Source organism: Pygocentrus nattereri, chromosome 8, assembly GCF_015220715.1.
Source record: "Pygocentrus nattereri isolate fPygNat1 chromosome 8, fPygNat1.pri, whole genome shotgun sequence".
In the NCBI taxonomy this organism is placed as follows: Eukaryota; Metazoa; Chordata; class Actinopteri; order Characiformes; family Serrasalmidae; genus Pygocentrus; species Pygocentrus nattereri.
The window spans coordinates 22,943,262-22,962,399 of NC_051218.1; the positions used below are offsets into that span (position 1 = coordinate 22,943,262).

The 19,138-nt window shown below is 39.8% G+C and overlaps 2 protein-coding genes across 3 annotated transcripts; one reads left to right on the forward strand and one right to left on the reverse strand.

Moving 5' to 3' along the window:
• Positions 1 to 95: 95 nt before the first annotated feature.
• sytl4 (synaptotagmin-like 4) lies at positions 96 to 11,416 on the forward strand. Its single transcript, XM_017698414.2, has 18 exons — positions 96 to 507; positions 1,656 to 1,760; positions 2,386 to 2,524; positions 3,089 to 3,304; positions 3,474 to 3,583; positions 3,806 to 3,920; positions 4,427 to 4,534; positions 4,622 to 4,733; positions 5,713 to 5,809; positions 6,881 to 6,981; positions 7,465 to 7,557; positions 7,644 to 7,822; positions 8,641 to 8,743; positions 9,315 to 9,476; positions 9,716 to 9,821; positions 9,908 to 10,016; positions 10,142 to 10,350; positions 10,762 to 11,416. The coding sequence occupies exons 2-18, from the start codon at positions 1,718 to 1,720 to the stop codon at positions 10,902 to 10,904; spliced, it is 2,145 nt and encodes a 714-aa protein (XP_017553903.1). The 5' UTR covers positions 96 to 507; positions 1,656 to 1,717; the 3' UTR covers positions 10,905 to 11,416.
• On the reverse strand, positions 11,229 to 18,979 carry srpx2 (sushi-repeat containing protein X-linked 2). Of its 2 annotated transcripts, none has more exons than XM_017698417.2 (10): positions 18,732 to 18,979; positions 15,890 to 15,979; positions 15,506 to 15,697; positions 14,402 to 14,479; positions 13,943 to 14,066; positions 13,732 to 13,853; positions 13,029 to 13,208; positions 12,237 to 12,370; positions 12,024 to 12,145; positions 11,229 to 11,848 (listed from the first exon to the last, which is right to left on the reverse strand). In XM_017698417.2, the coding sequence occupies exons 1-10, from the start codon at positions 18,802 to 18,804 to the stop codon at positions 11,668 to 11,670; spliced, it is 1,296 nt and encodes a 431-aa protein (XP_017553906.1). In that variant the 5' UTR covers positions 18,805 to 18,979; the 3' UTR covers positions 11,229 to 11,667. The 2 variants fall into 2 exon arrangements, with proteins under 2 accessions (XP_017553906.1, XP_017553905.1); XM_017698416.2 differs by having other exon boundaries at positions 14,402 to 14,578; positions 18,732 to 18,978.
• Positions 18,980 to 19,138: the final 159 nt, after the last annotated feature.

A 19,138-nucleotide genomic window follows, 5' to 3' on the forward strand; every position in this document is an offset into this window, starting at 1 on the left:
GCTCAGTGTAGTTATTCTGGATATAATCGTAGGTTTTCGTCATAAACTTTGTGTGCGTGTGCGTGTGGGTGTGCGTGCGTGTCTCTCAAAACGACTGGAGTCCTAAAGAGCATTTCAGATCTTCCTAGTGAGGATTCTCGTTTGCATTTTCGTTCTGCGGAGAATACAGATTGCTAAACTTCCTCCAAATCATTCTCAGTGATCTTGTGTATGCAAGTAAAATAAACTACAGCGTTTATCAGTTCATCTGATGTGTTTAGGTGGGAGTTAACTGGAGGAGGAAACTGACGTGTTCGGCTGTCGCAGAAAACGAAGCTGCTCTACACCTGTTCGCCAGTGCGAGACAGTCGAGTCGTGTTTGCTTCCTCGGCCAAATGTAGCTTTATAGAGAAAAACTGAGGTTTTTTGTCCGTCTTCAGGGGATCTGCTGTTTTCCAAAAAAGGAAAACACTCCGCGGTCTGAGGAAATTAAAAGCCGGATAATAAGCAGAACTCGAAGCAGCTTCGGTAAGTTAGAGCAGACCACAAGACTAATGGTTTTCATGTTCGACTGTGCAGTAGTTTAGTAAAAAAGGGAAGCTTGTACTGTGGTTTAATAGTTCATTTAATACTGGACTGGTTTGGCCTCGCTGAACTGGGTGTGAGCTTTCTTCGTTGTGCTACTTGGTTATGTAGCCTGAAGCTGCTATTAACTTGCATTTTCAGCTCGGCTGCTTTAACGTCGGCATGTGAACACAGCTTTTAGCAGCACATGTAAATAGAAGGGCTTTGGGGTGAAACATTTTCATTTAAATCACCAGATTTGACACAGAAGTCAGTTCTGAAGTAAGTAACTTAAAGCATTTCTTCTCTAAACATTCACAAAAAGTACATTTTAAATATTTTGGGTAGGGGGAAATGCTTGAATGTAAGTACTTAGTTACGTTTTTATGTTTCATTTTATATTTATTCTGTTTTGTTGTTGCTCACGCTTCTCATTTTGGAGCTTTAGCTTTTCATTTTGGACCAAATCCTTCCAAAAAGGAGAAGAATAGAGCCTTATTAACGTCAGTTCATGAGTTAGTATGCTGGATGTTCTAAAAAGTTCCACTGCAGTTCTAAAGGGAACTCAGTACTTCAGGAGCTGTTTTTTTTTCGCGCTCTTACTTGAATTATCTTTGTTGTACTGAAGTAACTTTGTATATGTACTTAAGTATGGTGAGGCTCTTCTGCTCACTGCTTTCATGTCTTAAAGCAGAACGAATTCCTCTGGCCTTATCTGTGACCATGGGCAGTTTAAGATGGTCTTTGTTCAGGCAGATGTGGTGGGCTGTTCACCTCTGAATTCCTTTCACAGAGTGTTTAAACAATGAGGAAAAAGCCTTCCACTGAAGGGTAATATTTGTGTTATAGGATATGCACCCTCCCCAAACCAGTTTTACTGATGAGTTGTTTTAATGCTCAGTGGTTTGTTTTCATTGCTTTCTCACACTTCTGGAAACTAAAGTTCAGATTGTGTGGTTCATTGGAGCTGGTGATTATTAACAGCCCTGAGCAACATCATTAAATAAATGTTAACTAAAGAACTCCACCCATGACTCTGTGGCCTTAGAGGGTGGGAACGTTGTGATATGCTGACTTCTTGATGTTGTTTTTTGCCTTTCCTTTTCTGCCAGGCCCTTTTCCCGTGGTACCCGTTGTCCCCTGGAAGTTCCATGCTGAGCGGCACAAATCATGGATGTTTGATGCTTGTCAAGTATTTTGCGGAGCAACAAATCAAGGTGACTGTTCTCATGCTCCCAGATCTTGTGGTCTCTTATGACTTGAGTGTAGGTTCTGAAGACTTGCAGATTTTTAATGCCGCTTGTGTGTGCTGGATAACTTGCAAAATGTAAATGGCCTCTGTTTGTTAAACAAATTTAGCTTAGAGGGCAAATGGATCCCAGAAGTGGTGCAAATGCAATTAATGCTATACCTGGTCTGGGCTCAGTGCCTTTAGATGATAGCCTATGTGTCTCAAAGCCTGTGAGTCCCCTGATCTACATGTTATGTTACGCTGAACATTAGGCTGCCATAATGCCTTGCTAAATTACGCAGCTACTGCCTCACTGGCAGCAATAGCCACTCTGCATAGAAACACCAAAAAAAAGTACACTCCCTCTATTTGTCGCTGTAGCACTGTATCAAAGTCTCTACCCTTTCTTCAAATAGTAGAGTCCTACACTGTTTGTATAACAAGAATTGAGCAGATATTCACAGTCAGCCTCTGCTAATGTGTGTTTTACTCAGTATGTTTTGTCAAATGCAAAGTGGCAAATGTAGTTTTTGTTGACATGAGCACTATTTTGTTAGCTTTAGGCGTCGGTCCAACTCTGTCAGCTTATAGGTATCTTTTGTCCTTGAAAGCAAAAGTTTGTTGGGCTAAGATGGTGCAGACCATGGAGACAATCAACGTGTCCCTCCTGACTGACTCGGAGCGGGAGCTGATCTTGAATGTGTTGCACAGGGATGAGGAGCTGAGACGACTGGAGGAGCAGCGGGTGAAGTGAGTGGAGAAATGCTGCTGTCTGTGCCCTTACATCAGTGCTTTAGCTAAGTAGTTTCCAATTTGACTTTTTCCAATCAGATTCAGGCCACATTTGTATGTGGTTTCAGATCGAATCATTGGACATGTGGCTGGTCAGATGGTGTTTTTTATTATCAATAGATAATGTTACTTAATGGCAAAAAGTGCAACACGTAAATTAGAAAATCATACTATAGCTTGACCCAATGCTTGTCTTTGCACAAATGTCTACATCATTATTGTGACAACCAATGTGGAAATGCATGCAAATGTGACTATAATCTGATCATAATAATCATTATAATAATTTGGTCACCTGTAAGTTGCAAAAACATAGTATCTCAAAAACAACAGATCTGTATCACAGTTGGGCAAAACATTCAATTTGTGAACGTGGAAAGGTGAAAAACTTCAGCACATTTTAACAGGCATTTGCTGAATTTAACATATTGGGGGAAAAAACTATGAGCAAAATTGTGGCCTGTGCAAAAGTTATGCCATGAGTCCTGAACACCAGATGAGTGCAGCTCTTGATATCTACAGGAGGCTGAAGACAGAGTTGTTGGAGATCAGAAGGAAGGGAGCAAAGCGCAGCAGTGGGAATTACAGTGAGCGCAGCTGCGGGCGCTGCCAGGAGCCCCTGGGTCGTTTAGGTTCCCGCACCAACCAGTGCCCAGCATGCAAACACCAGGTGTGCCAAAACTGTCGCTCCGTCCGACCAAACAGATCCTGGGTGTGCAGCGTGTGTGCCAAGGAGGCGTGAGTATTCCCACATACCCCATAATCTTTCACTCTGATTCAGTCCAGCTGAAGTGCCGGTCCTCATCCTTCAGAGACGCAGTGGACTGGAAAATTAGGTGTTTAGTTTAATGCAGCTAGTTAATGTTTAATGGAAGAAAGTGCTGTGTTTATTGTTTCTCCTTCCCAGAGACCTAAAGAAGAGTACAGGCGACTGGTTCTATGACCAGAGGGTTAACCGCTTTTCCACAACTCCAGGACACGACATAGTGCGAGCCTCCCTCAGGAAGAGGCCTCCGAGTGAGTGCAGGAAACAGATACCAGGCAGTGTGATAGAGATGAAGCTTGTGTTCACTTTATTTTTTAGAGATACAGTCAGAGAGTAACGGGAAAGAAGTGAGATATTTGGGTTGAATTGTAGTCTTTTAATATGGAAAACAGTGAATTAGTATGCACATGTTTTCTATTAATCATTAAATGGACTGTGACACTTCCTATTTCTGAAATTTGGCACAATTCCAGTGAAGAAGCGTGAAACTGTGGGAGAGGTGCTGCTGAACAGTACAGAGTTAAACTCCAGCCAGACTTTACCTGTACCTAGACCCAGACTGAAGGACCTTGCACAGACCAACAGGGTGTAAGTATATCTCACCACCAGGTGGAGACAGCCCCAGGATTTAAATAATTGGCAATATATTTAAGAAGTAGCAGTCATTCAGAAAGTAAAGCTAAATAGCATAATGGAGATTATGAATATAAAGAATGAACATTCTTAAAATAAATAAATAAATAAATAATGGTCCAAACACAAAATCAGTGGTAACAATAATGTCTATTGTGGTTTTCAAAGATCTTCTCTATTTTAATATATTCCTACAAAATAACTGATGCATCTTTCAGTGCATCTGTGATAACACTTTGTGAGCACTGTAAAGCACAATGCACACAAAATATGTTTGAGGACTTTGTATTGACCTAAATAGTCCCAAACGGAAAATTAAATGGGGCACAACACCAAAACCTGCAAATATAAATTTACAAAACTGGACATTTAAGAAGAAGACTTTCAGCTTACACTAAGCCAAGCCTTTTCTGGGAGAAAATCTGTTAGTGGTAAAGCAGTAACATTTGTCTGACTCTCAGCCCTTCCAATGAGCAACTGCAGCGCAGTGACACAGACTCAGAGAGAACCAGTCTCAGCAGCAGCCGTGCAGACACACATTCCTTGCACAGTACACCGTCACTGCAGAGGTAAAGCCTGTTTTTTTGTGTGGAACAAGGAAAGTATTTTCTTGCACAGTAGCTGTTAAATAGAAGCCGTTTTTCTTTTTCTTTTAGGAAAGGAGAGGTGGTGAATAAGTCCAGTCCAGCAGGCTCTGCTGTCAGTGTGACTGCTTCTGCACCTTCTAAAACCCACAGTCCTTCTGGATCTACCTCTGGCACTGAGACTGTGAGTGTACAGAGATATCAAATTGATTTATCAGATTTTTTTTTCAATTAGAAAATGGTATTGAGACACAAAACCCCAATTATTCATCTTTGATTACTTATTTATTAATATTTTTTTATGTGGAATAGATTAGTCAGACACTAAGTTGTTGTGTTGTATTGTATGTACAAAAAGGGTCCACCAAATATGTGAACATAGGAGGAAGTTTTTTAATGGTTGACTGAATGTTGCTTTGTTTACTTCACGATTCTGTTTTGCTTCAGTAAGAAATGTTAAAAGGAGATGAGAATTTAGTTTTGGAGCCATAATGTGCAGTGAAAGGCAGTACGTTTCCATAGTATGTCCTATAAAATACTGTCCGTAGGACCTCATAAATCTTTTAAAAGTCTCAATTGAACTCCTGCTGCTTTTTTGCCTGTGGTTATCCACGACCTACCTGAGGAAATGAATGTTCTTCATATTATAACCTCAATTGTTTCCATAAGCAGTATTGCAAGGTCCTCCATTTTGATGATGCACACACAAGCTACTTCAGTACTAATAGCTCTCCCTTGTGGAGAACCTTCAGCATGTGAAAGTTAAGTGTGAGCTACAACACAGCTGGACAGCACATATTATCAGCATCAAGTACATCAACCTAGAGATAAATGGCACAAGACCAAATGGATTCCATCACATGATGAATTACACTAAATATATGAAATCTTTAAAAATGAGATAAGCAAGTCTAGTAGATTTTCATGCCATTGTATATGGATCATTTAGCCATGGAGCTGAAAGATCATAACAACAATGATCAAAACACATACAGCATATACCTACTAGATGGGTAATGAGAAAAGTATATGTTACAGTTAAAGTAATATAAACAAAGCAGTCATAACCTTACAGAACATATCACTGAGTTCCTGTATTTTCTGCTTCACTTTCTTCACTTGCACAGCTGATTGAATCTTTCTCTCCCCTCTCTTCTCCCCAGTCTTCTTTAATTCATCACATTAACCCCTGCTCAGAGAACTTCAATGATGTTGATGGGCTTTTCAAGAAGAGTGTCAGACGAGTGCACAAATTATCAGGTAGTGTCTTAATGAATTACAAGAAACAAGATCCTTTTCTAACATGAACAAATTCTGCTATGTTTCAAGAATAGAAATTAAAGGTATTTTTCAGAGGTAAGCAAAAACTAGTGATAGTTGTAGCATTACTGGAGGTTGACACTGTGGTATGTTTGCACAAACAGCAAATGTGGTGTACACTGTGGCATTAACTTCCTCTGAATGGCGGTTTCGAAACACTCCCCTTGGGTAAACATATCCACCTCTTGATCTAGATCCAGTAACTTCAACAGGCTCATTAGAAACTTGAATTCACAGTAAAGAAAGTGCTTTTTTCCCCACTGCCTCAATGAGAAGTTGAGCATGTGTAACGGATTTTTTCTCCTATATTAACACAGGGACTGGCATAACAAGCACTCGCAGACACACTGGAATCTCTTTGCCCATGTTTTATTCTGGAAAACAAAGAGAAATTTTCAAAACTCATCTTTCACTGGTGTGACGACTGCAAACTGTACACAGCAGAACTGCATGAAGAAAACATCTCTTTAGTAGGGGAAGAGTATGTTACAGCCCACTAAGATAACAAGAGCAAAGGCAAAATAGAGCTAACAAGCTAGCCCAGCTAAGGTCTGCATGGAAAAACAAACAGTAACAACACCCATAAAGTCTTCCATACAAACCAAAACTGTGCATTTCCTGCAAAAATAACCGCTAGGTTTCATAAGAGTTGCTACCCGAGAATTATTTCCAGATTTTCAATCGTTAAATCATTAATAAATTGCGGGACAAAAAGCCAGAAGCTCCTACCTGCAGCATAGAAAACTCTGTCTGCTGCGGTATGGTAGCTCAAGAGGAACAAAATGCTGCAATCTGCAGTTCGCCACACACCAGTAGAGGGCTCCAAAACACCACCACATACTGAACAAACGCTCAATACTGTGAAATTCACATGAAATACAGTGTCTATTCTCTCTCTGTTACACATGTAGCATTTACATTGCTGCATTGTCATACAGTCATTGTGCCAGCAGTGCAGGGCAGTTCCATCTGACCTCTTAATGTATTGTAAACCACTATTTGTTCATTTAGATTTCAAGCCAAGCTCTGTAACGGACGTGCGTAAAGACAGCACTGATGTCACCACATCCTCTATGGGAGACAGAAGCAAGTCAGTCCCAGGGCTCAACGTAGTGAGTTTCCTATTTTGACATACTCAGTCAAATTCAATAGTTTGATTAGAAATGGCATGATGCCACTTCCTTTAATGCCACTACCAATATTGAAACCTTTCAGTAATGAAACCTTCAGCATTGGTTGATGACTTTTTTTTCCCTTTTTTGAAAAAAATGTAGAGTTTACATACATTTAAGTTTAGAAGTGCTAAAAGTAGGCCATCATGCTCAGTCTACTCAAACACTACCTCACAGGAAGACATATACCACAAACAACATCATGTCACACAGTATGAGTGTGTGGTGTTTTTTTTTTAATTTTTTTTTTTTATTTTTAATGTATTTATTTATTTTTTTGAATACGCACTTTTTTCCTGCTACAGGCTGCTTGTTTCTTACCGTTGCAGCCCCCAACACACATTTCTAAAAAGAAAAAAAACTTTGAATCACAGAAAAGCCAAAAGGTTACTGGAATCTCAGTTTACATGACTGTTTCTCCAGGATGAAGAGGAGGAGGAGGAAGACATTGACAGTTTGGTCAGCATGCACAGAAAGACTGTGGGTAGAAGTACCACCAGCCTTCGGAGCTCTAGGGTAAAATGCTGAATCCTTGTCTACTGTAGTTCTTGTTGTTTTATGTAAATTTGATTCATAATGAAAATATGTTTGCATTGTTACAGAGCACTTTGGGCAGTATGACGAGTGTGTACAGTGAGGGAGGAGATTATGACACTGTGGATGTGACGGGAGAAATCGTCTTCTCCCTCCACTATGATGAAGCAGCTCAGAGCCTGTCAGTTATGGTCAAAGAGTGCTGTGGGCTGGCTTATGCAGACGCTGCCAAAAAGAAATGCAACCCGTTAGTATTAAAAATAGATCAGCATTTGTTTTCACTTGTTCTAAACTAATTGAGAAGAATTCTATGGATTTGATTTCTGCACAATTTAATAGTTGAAATGGAAGTCAGAGTGGTTTGATGTCAAATGGTGCATTTAAAAAGAAACCTACTAATTTAGACTTTGTGTTCAGTGGTCACAGGAACCAGGGGTCACCATGTCTAATCGTATCTATTTATTTGCTATCCAAAATGACCAAAGACTAGTGAGTTTTTGTGTTGGTGATGGAAAAACTGTGTGAAATATGAAGAAAAAAAAGTTTTCATTGCATGCTTTATTGCATTAAACACTGCATTTTATCCCTGCAACAAAAATGATTTAATGTTTTAGGCAAAAAAAAACATAAAACAATGTATTCATAACCATTTAAAATGATAGCTTTCTGTGAAGTAGCTTTTAGAGGCATTAAACTCTTTAAACATCTGATTCCTAACCACTATGAATAATTCTGACTTAGTAGGTTTATCTAGAATGGTGCATTTCACATCAAACAATTCTAAATGACGACTGTTTTTGCATTTTAACAATTTAATTATACACAAAGTGTTGGAATTCCCCTTTTAAGCATTGTTGTCTAGTATTCCTCCTGTTTTGTGCAACTCATCAGTATGTTGTTAAGACCCCAACTGTGGAAATTCTCTACTGTCAAGCCGTATAACTTTCCAGCTGTGTAACCTACTTTAAGATGCTCTGGTTCCAGAAGGAAAAGTAATCAGTTGTATGGACGGGGGTAGACTTGCTCTATCAGAATGCTGAATAGAATTCTGCTTTCATCCTATAGATATGTCAAGAGCTACCTTCTCCCAGACAAGTCCCGTCAGAGCAAGAAGAAAACTGCTATCAAAAGTAAGACTGTCAACCCCAACTACAACGAGACTTTGAAGGTATTGCCACATTTGTATGCTGCAGTATATTCAGTTCTTTAAAGAAATGGTGTAGTATGGGTGATCATAATGCAGAACTTGAAGAAAGACTAGACAATACCATATCGCCTGACTCAGTGGTTCACAAATGTGTTCCAATTACCTAACCCTTGTAAAACAATATGATAAGAATAGTGGCATATATGAAAAAAAGTATATGACCCCATATATAACCTGGCAAAAAGAATCGGACATACGCCCTTGATAACCATACGGACATATGCCCTTGGTGTGCTCGGTAACGTACTTTCCAGAGTATGCAGGAGGTGACCTCTGGTATCTCATTATATTTGTACCACTGATAAGTAAACTGTTATCTCTGAAACGCACATATTGATTCTTATGACTGCTTTCTCTTTAATTCAAATTAGTAAATAGTGCATGCATTTGAAATCCCAACTTGACAAGGTGTTTAGTGTAAACTGGTCCACTTGGAAAGCAAATCCACATTTTGACACACTCATTACCTCATTCATCACTCTGGATTAGGAGCAGATGTGTACACCTCCCTCACTTCTCCATTTTTTTATAGTACTCCATCACTCGCTCCCAGCTGATGACTCGTATCCTCCAGCTGTCGGTCTGGCACTATGACCGTTTTGGCCGCAACGCGTTTCTTGGGGAGGTGGAAGTGCCACTGGACTGCCATGACATTGACTCTGCTCACGAAGAGTGTGTGGCCCTCAAGGGAAAGGTACTGGAATGTGCTTTCCTAGCTCAAAGGTCTAATCCTTCTCAGTTAATTTGTTTTCATCTTTCTTCTGAGATATAAAAGAGGAAACTTCTCCACATTCTCAATTTCAGTCTTTTGGTAATTTACAGATTTTACATTTTTTAGATTTTTACAGCCATTTTAATTTTGTTTCCCACTCTTGCAGTATTAAATAATGCAACTTTGCAGTATTAAATAATGGTCATCATTTCTCTTTGCAGGCAACCAACTCTTTGGCACCATCTGCTTTTGCCCAGTACAAAGGAGAACTGGTGATTTCCTTAAAGTACATCTCGGAGAAAAAGACACCTGCAGAAAAGTCTCGAGGTGAGAACTTGAGAAAGTAGCTTGTCACAATGCAACGTTATCTTAGAACCAAGAAATAATCTCTCCTCCTTTTCTCTTCGACTCAGGAAAAAAGGCCAAAATAGACAATGGTGGAGAGCTGCATGTGTTAATAAAGGAGGCCAAGAATCTTTCTGCAATGAAAGCAGGGGGCACTTCCGATTCTTTCGTAAAAGGGTTAGTATGACTCTCCCATTCTAAAGACAATTTCTTGACGTCTTAAGTTTCATTTTAAGGGGCTTCAACGATGGCTCATTTTTTTTTTTTTCAGTGTATTCTTCTTTGTGGTGACTTTTTTCCAGATACCTGCTGCCATCCAAGGGAAAGTCGAACAAGAAGAAGACGCAGGTGGTGAAGAAAACGGTGAACCCTCATTATGACCACACATTTGTTTACAAAGAGCTGAGTCTGGAGCAGCTGAAGGGCATGTGTCTGGAGCTCACTGTCTGGGACCGAGAGGCCATGTCCAGCAATGACTTTTTGGGGGGAGTCCGTCTGAGCTCAGGGGCAGGTGAGTGGATATGACACAATGGCTATGCAGAGCTAGATCTGTGTACTTTGTGATGTTCTGAATGATTCCTTTGTCATTAAAATGGATTGCAGTTCAAATTACAATACTTACAGAAAATTAACTTCTAAAGTCCTTGATTGGCTGTTGTGAATGTGGATATAGGGAGGAGGTAGCATGTTAGATGCAGGTTGGAACTTCATAGTTGCAGGAAAGTAGATCTCTAGGAGAACAGTCGGTGACCACTGTATTAGCGCGTATACTGCATTTTTTTGATGGTAATGCCACTTTAGCTGGTTGATTTTACATAATTATGCCCCAATAATATTGTGCTACTACTTTAGAATTGAGATTAAGACATAGACATAGCTACCTGACAGAAATAACTGATGTTAAGTTGACAAATGCCCACAGTCCGGCTGAAGGAAAATAAGCATGAGTGGGTGGCCGACTCTACAGAAGAGGAAGTGTCTCTGTGGCAGAAGATGATGCAGTTCCCAGACTCATGGGCAGAGGGCACTCTCCAACTGCGTTCCTCCATGGGCAAGGGCATGTAAGGACACCCTCCAAAATCTGATGTCAAACCTAACAAAACCTAACATAGGAGCGGGACAAATTAAACCTTTTAATTTAATGAAAACATTTAGATTTGCCATATTAAAAAGTATAAACACTAAAGATGACCCCAAGCGTGTAATGGTACAGTTTTAACATACATTTTGGTTGTACATTCACAAAATGTATTTTTATTTTTAAGAAAGTACAAACTCACAAGCCAATTTAACCAGTGAACTGAGTGGGTTTTTTTTATAGCATGGCTGCAACTGAGTATTTATTTTGTCACCTTTTTTATGTAAATAACACAATTAATTCCTGCTTAATTTGGGTCCAGACAACTTCATTTTTATTTTATTGCAGTCATGCCTTATAACTGCACCACAGTTATATAACACCAAAATTTGTATGCTGAAATGCTAATTATTTGCCTTGTAATGACGCAATCCCAGTGAACACTCTGGGCACCCTTTAAACACCTATATACAAAGCACTTAATAAATATTAAATTACATTTTCTACTGTCCCTGTTGTCTGTAGTGAGTACAAAAATACTGGGGGTTATGAAATACCCTTTTATGTGTAAAGGCTTAAAAATGTGACTTATAAAAAGCACTAAATGTCCATACAGACTGGCCAAATGCTTAAGAAAAAGATGTTTTGAAACCTTATGAAAGCAATAGTAGCTAATCTAGTATCTCTAGAGTTTTGCTCTTCACAGCCTCTCCTGTGTTGGGTGTTGATATAGAGTTGATTGGTCCAGGCTCAGTCACAGAGGTCTCTGTTTAGCTCCAGCCTTTCTCGTTCCTCTTCTGAGAGCAGGTATTCCTCGATGTAAGAGTAGAGCTCATCTGAGGTGGTGGGGTTAATGAAACGCTCTCGATCGACACCCATTTCATCCAACAAAACCATGTTGAAGTAGGATCGAGATATCTGCAGAGCTTGCCTGTAATTTACATATACATGACAAACAAACGCATTACGGTACAATTTTATCTTTAAGCCTGTAGACTGAACAAAGAATGTGGCATCTTTATATTTCATTGTTTTTACCATCAATTGCAAAGTCATTCTGTGTGTAACCACTTGGTGTGTGATGCAGTAAATGTGTTAAAGCTTACCTGAGGCCCTCTATGACCTCAGCATCTAAATGCTGCTCTTTAATCCGGCCAACTTCTCGAGGTGACGTTCCTAATAACTCAATCACAGTCACGTGTCGAAGATCCAGACCACATCCAGCTTTCTGAGAAAAAAATATTTTGAGAGAATGTTTAATAATAACTGAACCATCTATATTCCATATATAGGTTTTATATATGACTAAAGTTCCAGACCTGTAGCATGATGTTCTGAAGCTTGTAGTATTGGTCAGATACACTTGGGGTGGACACAATAAGAAGCCTTCTTTTCTCATAGAACTGGTCAAGTAGGGCACCAGCAGACCTGATGTCAGTTTTGATCTCCATCACTAGAAAAAGGCACCATGTAGAATCTAAGTAGAGTCTAAATCCTTATTAGAGAAACTGCTTTCCCACTCAAATACTGTTTCCACTTAGCACATACACAATAATTGAATTGAACTGACTGAACAAAATATATATTGTCGCTTTTAGGAATGTATCTGTACCAGTACTCATAGGGGGTGTTGTCCGCTACTCTTCTTATTTACTCGTACTCAACCATTTTCTACCAACGTCTGTACATGCTGACTTTTACTCTGTTTGGCTGAATAGAATTGCAATGTATAAACAGTAATTTTTGTTTTAATTTTCTTAACTGCAAAATCAGCTATAGAGAGCCTGTCTTGTCCTACCATGTATATTTCAGTGCATAGGGTGCTTATCTGTAGCACAGTTTCTCATGTGTTTGCTCAGTACTCAGGTGTGCATGGTGCTTTGAATGAAATAGCTGTAATGATAATTGTCCATTGACATGGCTGTCTGTAGAGGCTGTATTTCATGTAGCATGTCAGTTGGACTGAGCGTTTTTCATTAATGTGCCATTAATGATCAATGCAGTCAAATTATATTCTGCATTAAAATTAAATCAAATGTCAGCAGATTTGTGGATAAAGTGAGTTTGCCAAGCTTTTTAATCCCTGGTGGTATGTGGTATGTAGTACTCACAGACACATTCAGGTGCTTGGTCTGACCAACTGCGGTTCAACAGGCAGACCCGGGTATCAGTGCCTCTCATCTCGTAGCCAGCATCACAGTGGTACTCGCACACAGCTCCATAGTTATTTCCATCAGATGAACAGGTCAGATATCCATGCAGAGGTTCCTTCAGCACTGGACATCTCTGCACTGGGGAGAAGGAAGCAATCAGTTCAGTTCATACAGCTTATTGGCAAGACACTGTATTTAGCCTGATGTTGCTTTTCAAGAGCTTAAAGGGGCTGACAATGTATTTGATTTCAGTTAAGAGATTCTAGTACTTTTGTTTCCTCTGTTGGCTTTTAGTTGGCTGTGACTACGTAGGAATGACAAAGGAAATGCTGAATAAATGCATGGAGAAACATAAGTGCATATGTGTATCTCTAATTTTTTAGATTTAGTTTTTTGCATAATTTGAGCAGGGTAACTGCCCTTTACATTTTGTGGAGATTGTAAAAAGAATTATCCACCATATGCAAGTGGGCAAGTGCATGTGTGAATATACCTGAAAATGTTTTAATTTAGTTAATGATCAAGTCATGTTTTCTTAGTATCACTGAAATAATATTTGCAAATACATTAACAGCCCCTTTAAGAGATATTAAGGGAATGTCTGGTCTGTCCAGTATATATGTTGCTAGTAAAAAGATCAGCCCTGGTTCTGCTGATGTACCTTCAACTCGCACAGTAAACTTGCAGGTTGCCGTGTTGCGGGCCTGGTCATAGACCTTGAAGCGAATCACATGTTCCCCCTCACCTAATTCTGAACCTGATTCTGGTCCATTTCGTAAGACCCTATAAATTCATTAATAAAAAGTCTTATGTTAATGGGTTTCATGTTTACAAACTTGTGATAGTTTTGCTAGCAAATTTGGTATACATACTGCAGTGATCTGTCAGCAGTATCCGTGGCAACAGGTCGGTCCCACGATACCCTGACGGTAAGTTTTCCTGGTTCTGCAATCTTCACTCTGGACAAAGGACATTTCAGTTTGGGAGGGTCGTGATCTGAAACAGTTGAAGTTGGGTAGAACATTAACAACAGCTTTCACTTTTTTTCTTGGAAAAAAACTGGACAATCAGATCTAATGGGGTACAAGTTCTGTAGTGTATTATAATGCCTATAATGTAATGGTAGCACTGCTAAATTAGAGTTTATGGGGTGATCTCTTGCATAGATGAAACCTGCTAACCAGCCTCAAAAACACATTTACTTTAGCTTAGTTTTAGCTTACAACACTAACTGAATATTGAATCAAATAATGTACAGTTTTTATCACTGTTTGCTTTTATACTGTCAATGCCATGAATATGTGACTGTCAAAATGTAGCCCAACTTATACCTGCACAGGTGGGCTCTGCTCCACTCCATGTCCCTCCTTCCTGGCACATGCGATAACGGTCCCCTTCAATCTGGTAACCTGGAAAGCAGGTATAATCACACCTGGAGTCGACCACAAAGCCGTTGGTACAGGTATAAGTACCTTGCTGGACTAGAGGAAGCACATGACAGCGCACCCCTGAGAGAATCAGACAAAACATAAACATGTATGAGCTTATTTGAGAAGGGCTTGAGAACTGAAGCTATCATTAGACAGTTCTCAAGTTAGCTTTGCATTGATGATTATTTTGGGTGAGATATGACTGGCCCCGTGACCCTGAGGGAGAAGTGGCTTAGAAAATGTGTGTGTGTCTGTGTGTGTGTGTGTTTGTGTGTGTGAGAGATATGACTGGCTGGCAAACCTATTACACTGAACAAAAGAAGGGCATTTTATTTTTATGAAAATGCAACACAAATTGACACAATGGATTCTGTTTTGCTTCAAAAAATAAAATGAGATTCACAAAGTGTAAACTTGATTGGATAAAACTGAGAAAACTCTCTGCTGTAAAAAACAGCTTACACCAGGATGCATTCTGTGATTATGCTAGCTATCCAGCATACCAGAATACAAAATATAACATATTACTGCTCTTGGAACAAAACCTCGGATCTCCAAAAAGGTCACAGAAGAAGGAAAAATCATAGTTTCTTTTAAATGTTAGTCAATGGAACCAGATTTTTCCAAGTAATTCTGGGCCATTTCTTTGGGTCTATTTATCATGAAATTTACACATAATGTAAAGGGTAAGACTTGGACAAGACTCCTAACACTACCTTTGCCTACCTGTGTAAAATAATTGTAAATCGCTCTGGGTAAGTGTGTCTGCCAGATGTCATAAATGAAATGAAATGGAAACAGGCATTTATACAAGGCTTTGTTCCTACAGCAAGGATATGCTGGTTTGTATGGTGACCTGCTATGTTGTTCAGTCTGGCAGGGATTATGTTTCATCTGAGTACTTAAATGACATATCTTTAAAAATCGCAAAAAAAGTGTATGATGATCTAAATACGATAAGAGTGAATACCATCCCTAATATCTTGGCCTATAAAGTTGACTTACTTCGGCAGTGAGCGGTTCCTGACCAGCGACGGTTGGTTAAGCATTGCACAGACGGTCGTCCCAGCAGTTTATAGCCCCGTTCACAAGATAGCAAGCAGCGTGTGCCCAATGAGCTCCGATGGTTTCCACCCCGGGGGGAGGAACATGTCATCTCTCCATTAGGTATTTTAAGTGTGTTACACCACTGTGGGTCTACCAGATAAATTGACATGGAATGAGGTAAAAAAAAAAAAAAGCGCTATGTCTATGATTGTCTAAACCAAAATTGACAAAGATCTCTTGCAGATTGAAAATTACAACAATGCAATAAAATTTGTGGAGTTCATTTAACATCAAGAAACACATCCAACTTGAGCTGTTTTTTAAGACCAATTTATTACTTACGTTTATGGTCCAACACTGGAGTGTAATGTGTCTCCTGCTCTTGCTCAACCTCATTATAGCTGTTACGATGCATGTACCCAGACCCTGAACCTGTGGGTAAATATGTTTTGTGACAATATTACAGATAGGAAAGTGATTTTAACACATTGGATTTAGAAGAAATTCAGCCTCAAAGCAAAGGCATTTCAGATCTTTTCAGTGTTAAGATTACATTAAAGGAGTTTTTAAACCCCCCCACACTTTTATGCACAATTACAGAACAAAAGGCCAAGACTCCCAAAAGCTGATTCTATTTCCTGCATACTCCGTGGCACCAAATTGCACCATGGGGTCTTGGTGAAGAAACCAAGCATGCACAGTAAACGCCCATTTTCCATTTAGAGTTTCCAAGTATTATTGTTCAGAACATTGGCCAGAAATCTCCAGTTTCTGCTATATCATTAGTATACTGTGACTTAAAAAATGGAAAAAGATCCCGACCCTTTATTTTCCACAGACCACATTCACCATCATTCTGTCCAGTCACACAGTGTTGATCCCGTTTCATGTACAGTATGACTCCCCCAGAGCTCTTAGAGAAGCACTAGAAGAGGTTTGCTTTTTGTTGTAAGTGGCAATACAATGGACATATTGTGTGAATACAGGAAGTACATTCTAGGCATCTTGTTTTGGAGCAAAGGGGAAATCTAGAAGGTTTCCAAAAGAAACAACTGTGCCACGAATCCCTTCTCTCAGCATGTTAATGATGGATCTACTGCAAGTAAGTTTGGTCAAGTAAGCAAAAGCAATTTTGTATAAAGCTGGCGATTCAATTCAATCCAAACACACAATAATATATGTTGGTGTAAATTCAATTAGTGTTGCAGGGTTAGTGCTTCCAACAGTTACATTTTTCTAGGCAGAGGTCCCAGAAAGATTTGTTGTGGCTTAGCAGTCTCATAAGAGAGTGAATCTGGATTTTACATGCCTCATCTTAAAGGGACTAAGAACAATAATATGGCTTAGAATGACCTGACCAAAACATACTGTATAGTATTTACTTGTCACTATTATACAAACAACAAAATACCCTTCAGTTGGAAACACATGACATTCCAGAACTTTGAGTAACAGTCCCATCTGCAGTAAATTCAAAACCAGGTCTCTGATGCTGCATGTTTGGGTTTTGAAAAGCTTACCAAGCAGAGAATAATGACGGTTTCTTAGGAACATTAGACTAAATGTTTGAAATGGCCTTTCCTCTCCCAACACCCCACAACCACTTCTACCAGTGTCAGCCTCCCACATCCCACAATGTTCATGCGTATCTGTAACCACAATGGCTGTCAGCCAAGGATTTGATGATTTCTAAAAGGTAGAAATCCAGATCTCATGTATTCATCTTTGCATATGTGGAAGAAAATTAGCATGTACCGCAGGCAAAACTAAGGAACTGAAATGCTCTTCACCTGCTCTGTGAAAGATTGAAACTTGTCTGAACAAAGAGCAAGAAAGAATTCCAGGCCTAATTACTGAAGAAGTGGAATAATATACCATATCATTCAAAACAGTAAATGTCCTGTATGGCCCACAGATGTAATCTTCTCTGAAAAGCCATGAGTAATACAGAAAGCTTAAGATCGGCGTCTCAGCACCAACACTCGATGCCAGATTTCCATGTTCTGAAAACGACTGGAAACACTCACGACTGAGATGTTGTAAAATACCAAGACTCTGACACAGCCTGCAGTAAAGAGCTTCAGTTGACTGAGGTTCCCATACCTGGAGAACATTTTGTGACTTTGTTATGACTGTACAGATTTCCTGTCTGCTTAAAATCATAAATACTTTTATTCAGCTACAAAACATTTGTGATGTTGGTTTATTTTTCTCCTCTGTAAATAATAGTTTTTGCAGTCTTTGCCACATTGCTTTAAAGTGACCTTAGGAACTGACCATCTTCAAATGGCCAAACCAGGCTCTGTCACAGCTGGTGTGTGTCCACCCTCACTAATCTAGCCAAATAGGAAACGCTCAGTTAATTACAAGGGCTGAAGTTTGGATAACACAGTACATGTTGTTAAAGGCTTTGGGAGAAACAATGATTTACAGTGATTCTACTCTATTAGGAGACTGGCCCTTCAGGCAGAAATGACATATATTGTTTCCATAGAGAAGGATCAGTTCAGTTTCAGTGCAAATTCGAAAAGTGTATTCTAACATTAAATGCCAGTGCTCCCTTCCTAAAAGAAAATACCAAGCACTAGACATCCCCTTCTGCTTAGTCTGCTGCTTAGCAGTGCTGGACTTCTTGACATGTTGTTTCCTTTCAGGACTCAGTCATTTCCTTAAGTCCTTCACAAGAGACTGCAGTCACATTCACCACTGCACTGTCTGACAGTGAGGCTTTTTCGGCGACGGGAAGAAACAAAAAGGATGAAACTGATTCTAAGATTAAGCAAAGAAGTCTCAAGGCACCTCATATAACACCCATTACGCTAATATGGCGCTAATATGCTGTTTCAGTGGAACGAGGTTAAATAAGTTAAAATCGTATCTGAAATGAGCAGATTCCTATCCGTTCTGTCAGAGGGTACAGATAAACCCAGGCACAGACGGTTTTCATATGAGCCTAAGAGAAGCATTTCCCAAAGAAGTATTTCCCGAGGTTATGAAGGAATAAACGAGAGGAGCGCAGCAGGAAACTGACCCGAACTTATCAGCTCTTGCTTTTCCTCACAGTTTTCGCTGCTTTTTAGTTCTGTTCAATCAAATTAGCACAGAATTTCCTCAGTATGGTTACTTCATCAACAGAGCTGGTCACTGCGTAGCTGCGCTCTGTAGTCTCAGAAGACGGTCTTACCTTCATTATTCAGTCCCAGAATTTGACAAATCGCGGACAGTTCAAAAAGCAGAAGGACGCGAGCTTTTTTCATAGCCTCAGTGAAGACAGAGGAGTCAGCGAGGAGAAAGGTGGCGAGTGCTGACTGAAGCGCGGGATGGAGGCTCCGGGCTCGAGACGCTGAGGAGAAACGCGCGAGGCGAGCTGAGGGGCGAAGAGCTCGAGCGCAGCGCAGCTGCTGGATTAGCGTTCAGAGAGAAAACAGTGCAGAGTAATGACGAGGCAGCAGCAGAGAAAAAAGCCTGGAAGCGCCCCCCGTCTCAGGCTGGGGTTAAGGTGAACACAGATGCAGTGAGACAGGATTTAGGAAACATAAGAACAGTCCAAACTCAGTACAGGTGACATTCCTTTTATTTAATTTGATATAA

Bases quoted from the DNA above. Each gene is read 5' to 3' on its own strand.
- sytl4 (XM_017698414.2), top strand. From the start codon at position 1,718: ATGTTTGATGCTTGTCAAGTATTTTGCGGAGCAACAAATCAAG. The intron at 6,982-7,464 runs GTGAGTTTCCTA...CTGTTTCTCCAG, and splicing joins CAGTCCCAGGGCTCAACGTA to GATGAAGAGGAGGAGGAGGA. The intron at 8,744-9,314 runs GTATTGCCACAT...ATTTTTTTATAG, and splicing joins ACTACAACGAGACTTTGAAG to TACTCCATCACTCGCTCCCA.
- srpx2 (XM_017698416.2), bottom strand. From the start codon at position 18,804: ATGAAAAAAGCTCGCGTCCTTCTGCTTTTTGAACTGTCCGCGATTTGT. The intron at 14,067-14,401 runs GTATAAGTTGGG...CAACTGTTTCAG, and splicing joins AGCAGAGCCCACCTGTGCAG to ATCACGACCCTCCCAAACTG. The intron at 11,849-12,023 runs GTAAGCTTTAAC...TGTAAATTACAG, and splicing joins GAGGTCATAGAGGGCCTCAG to GCAAGCTCTGCAGATATCTC.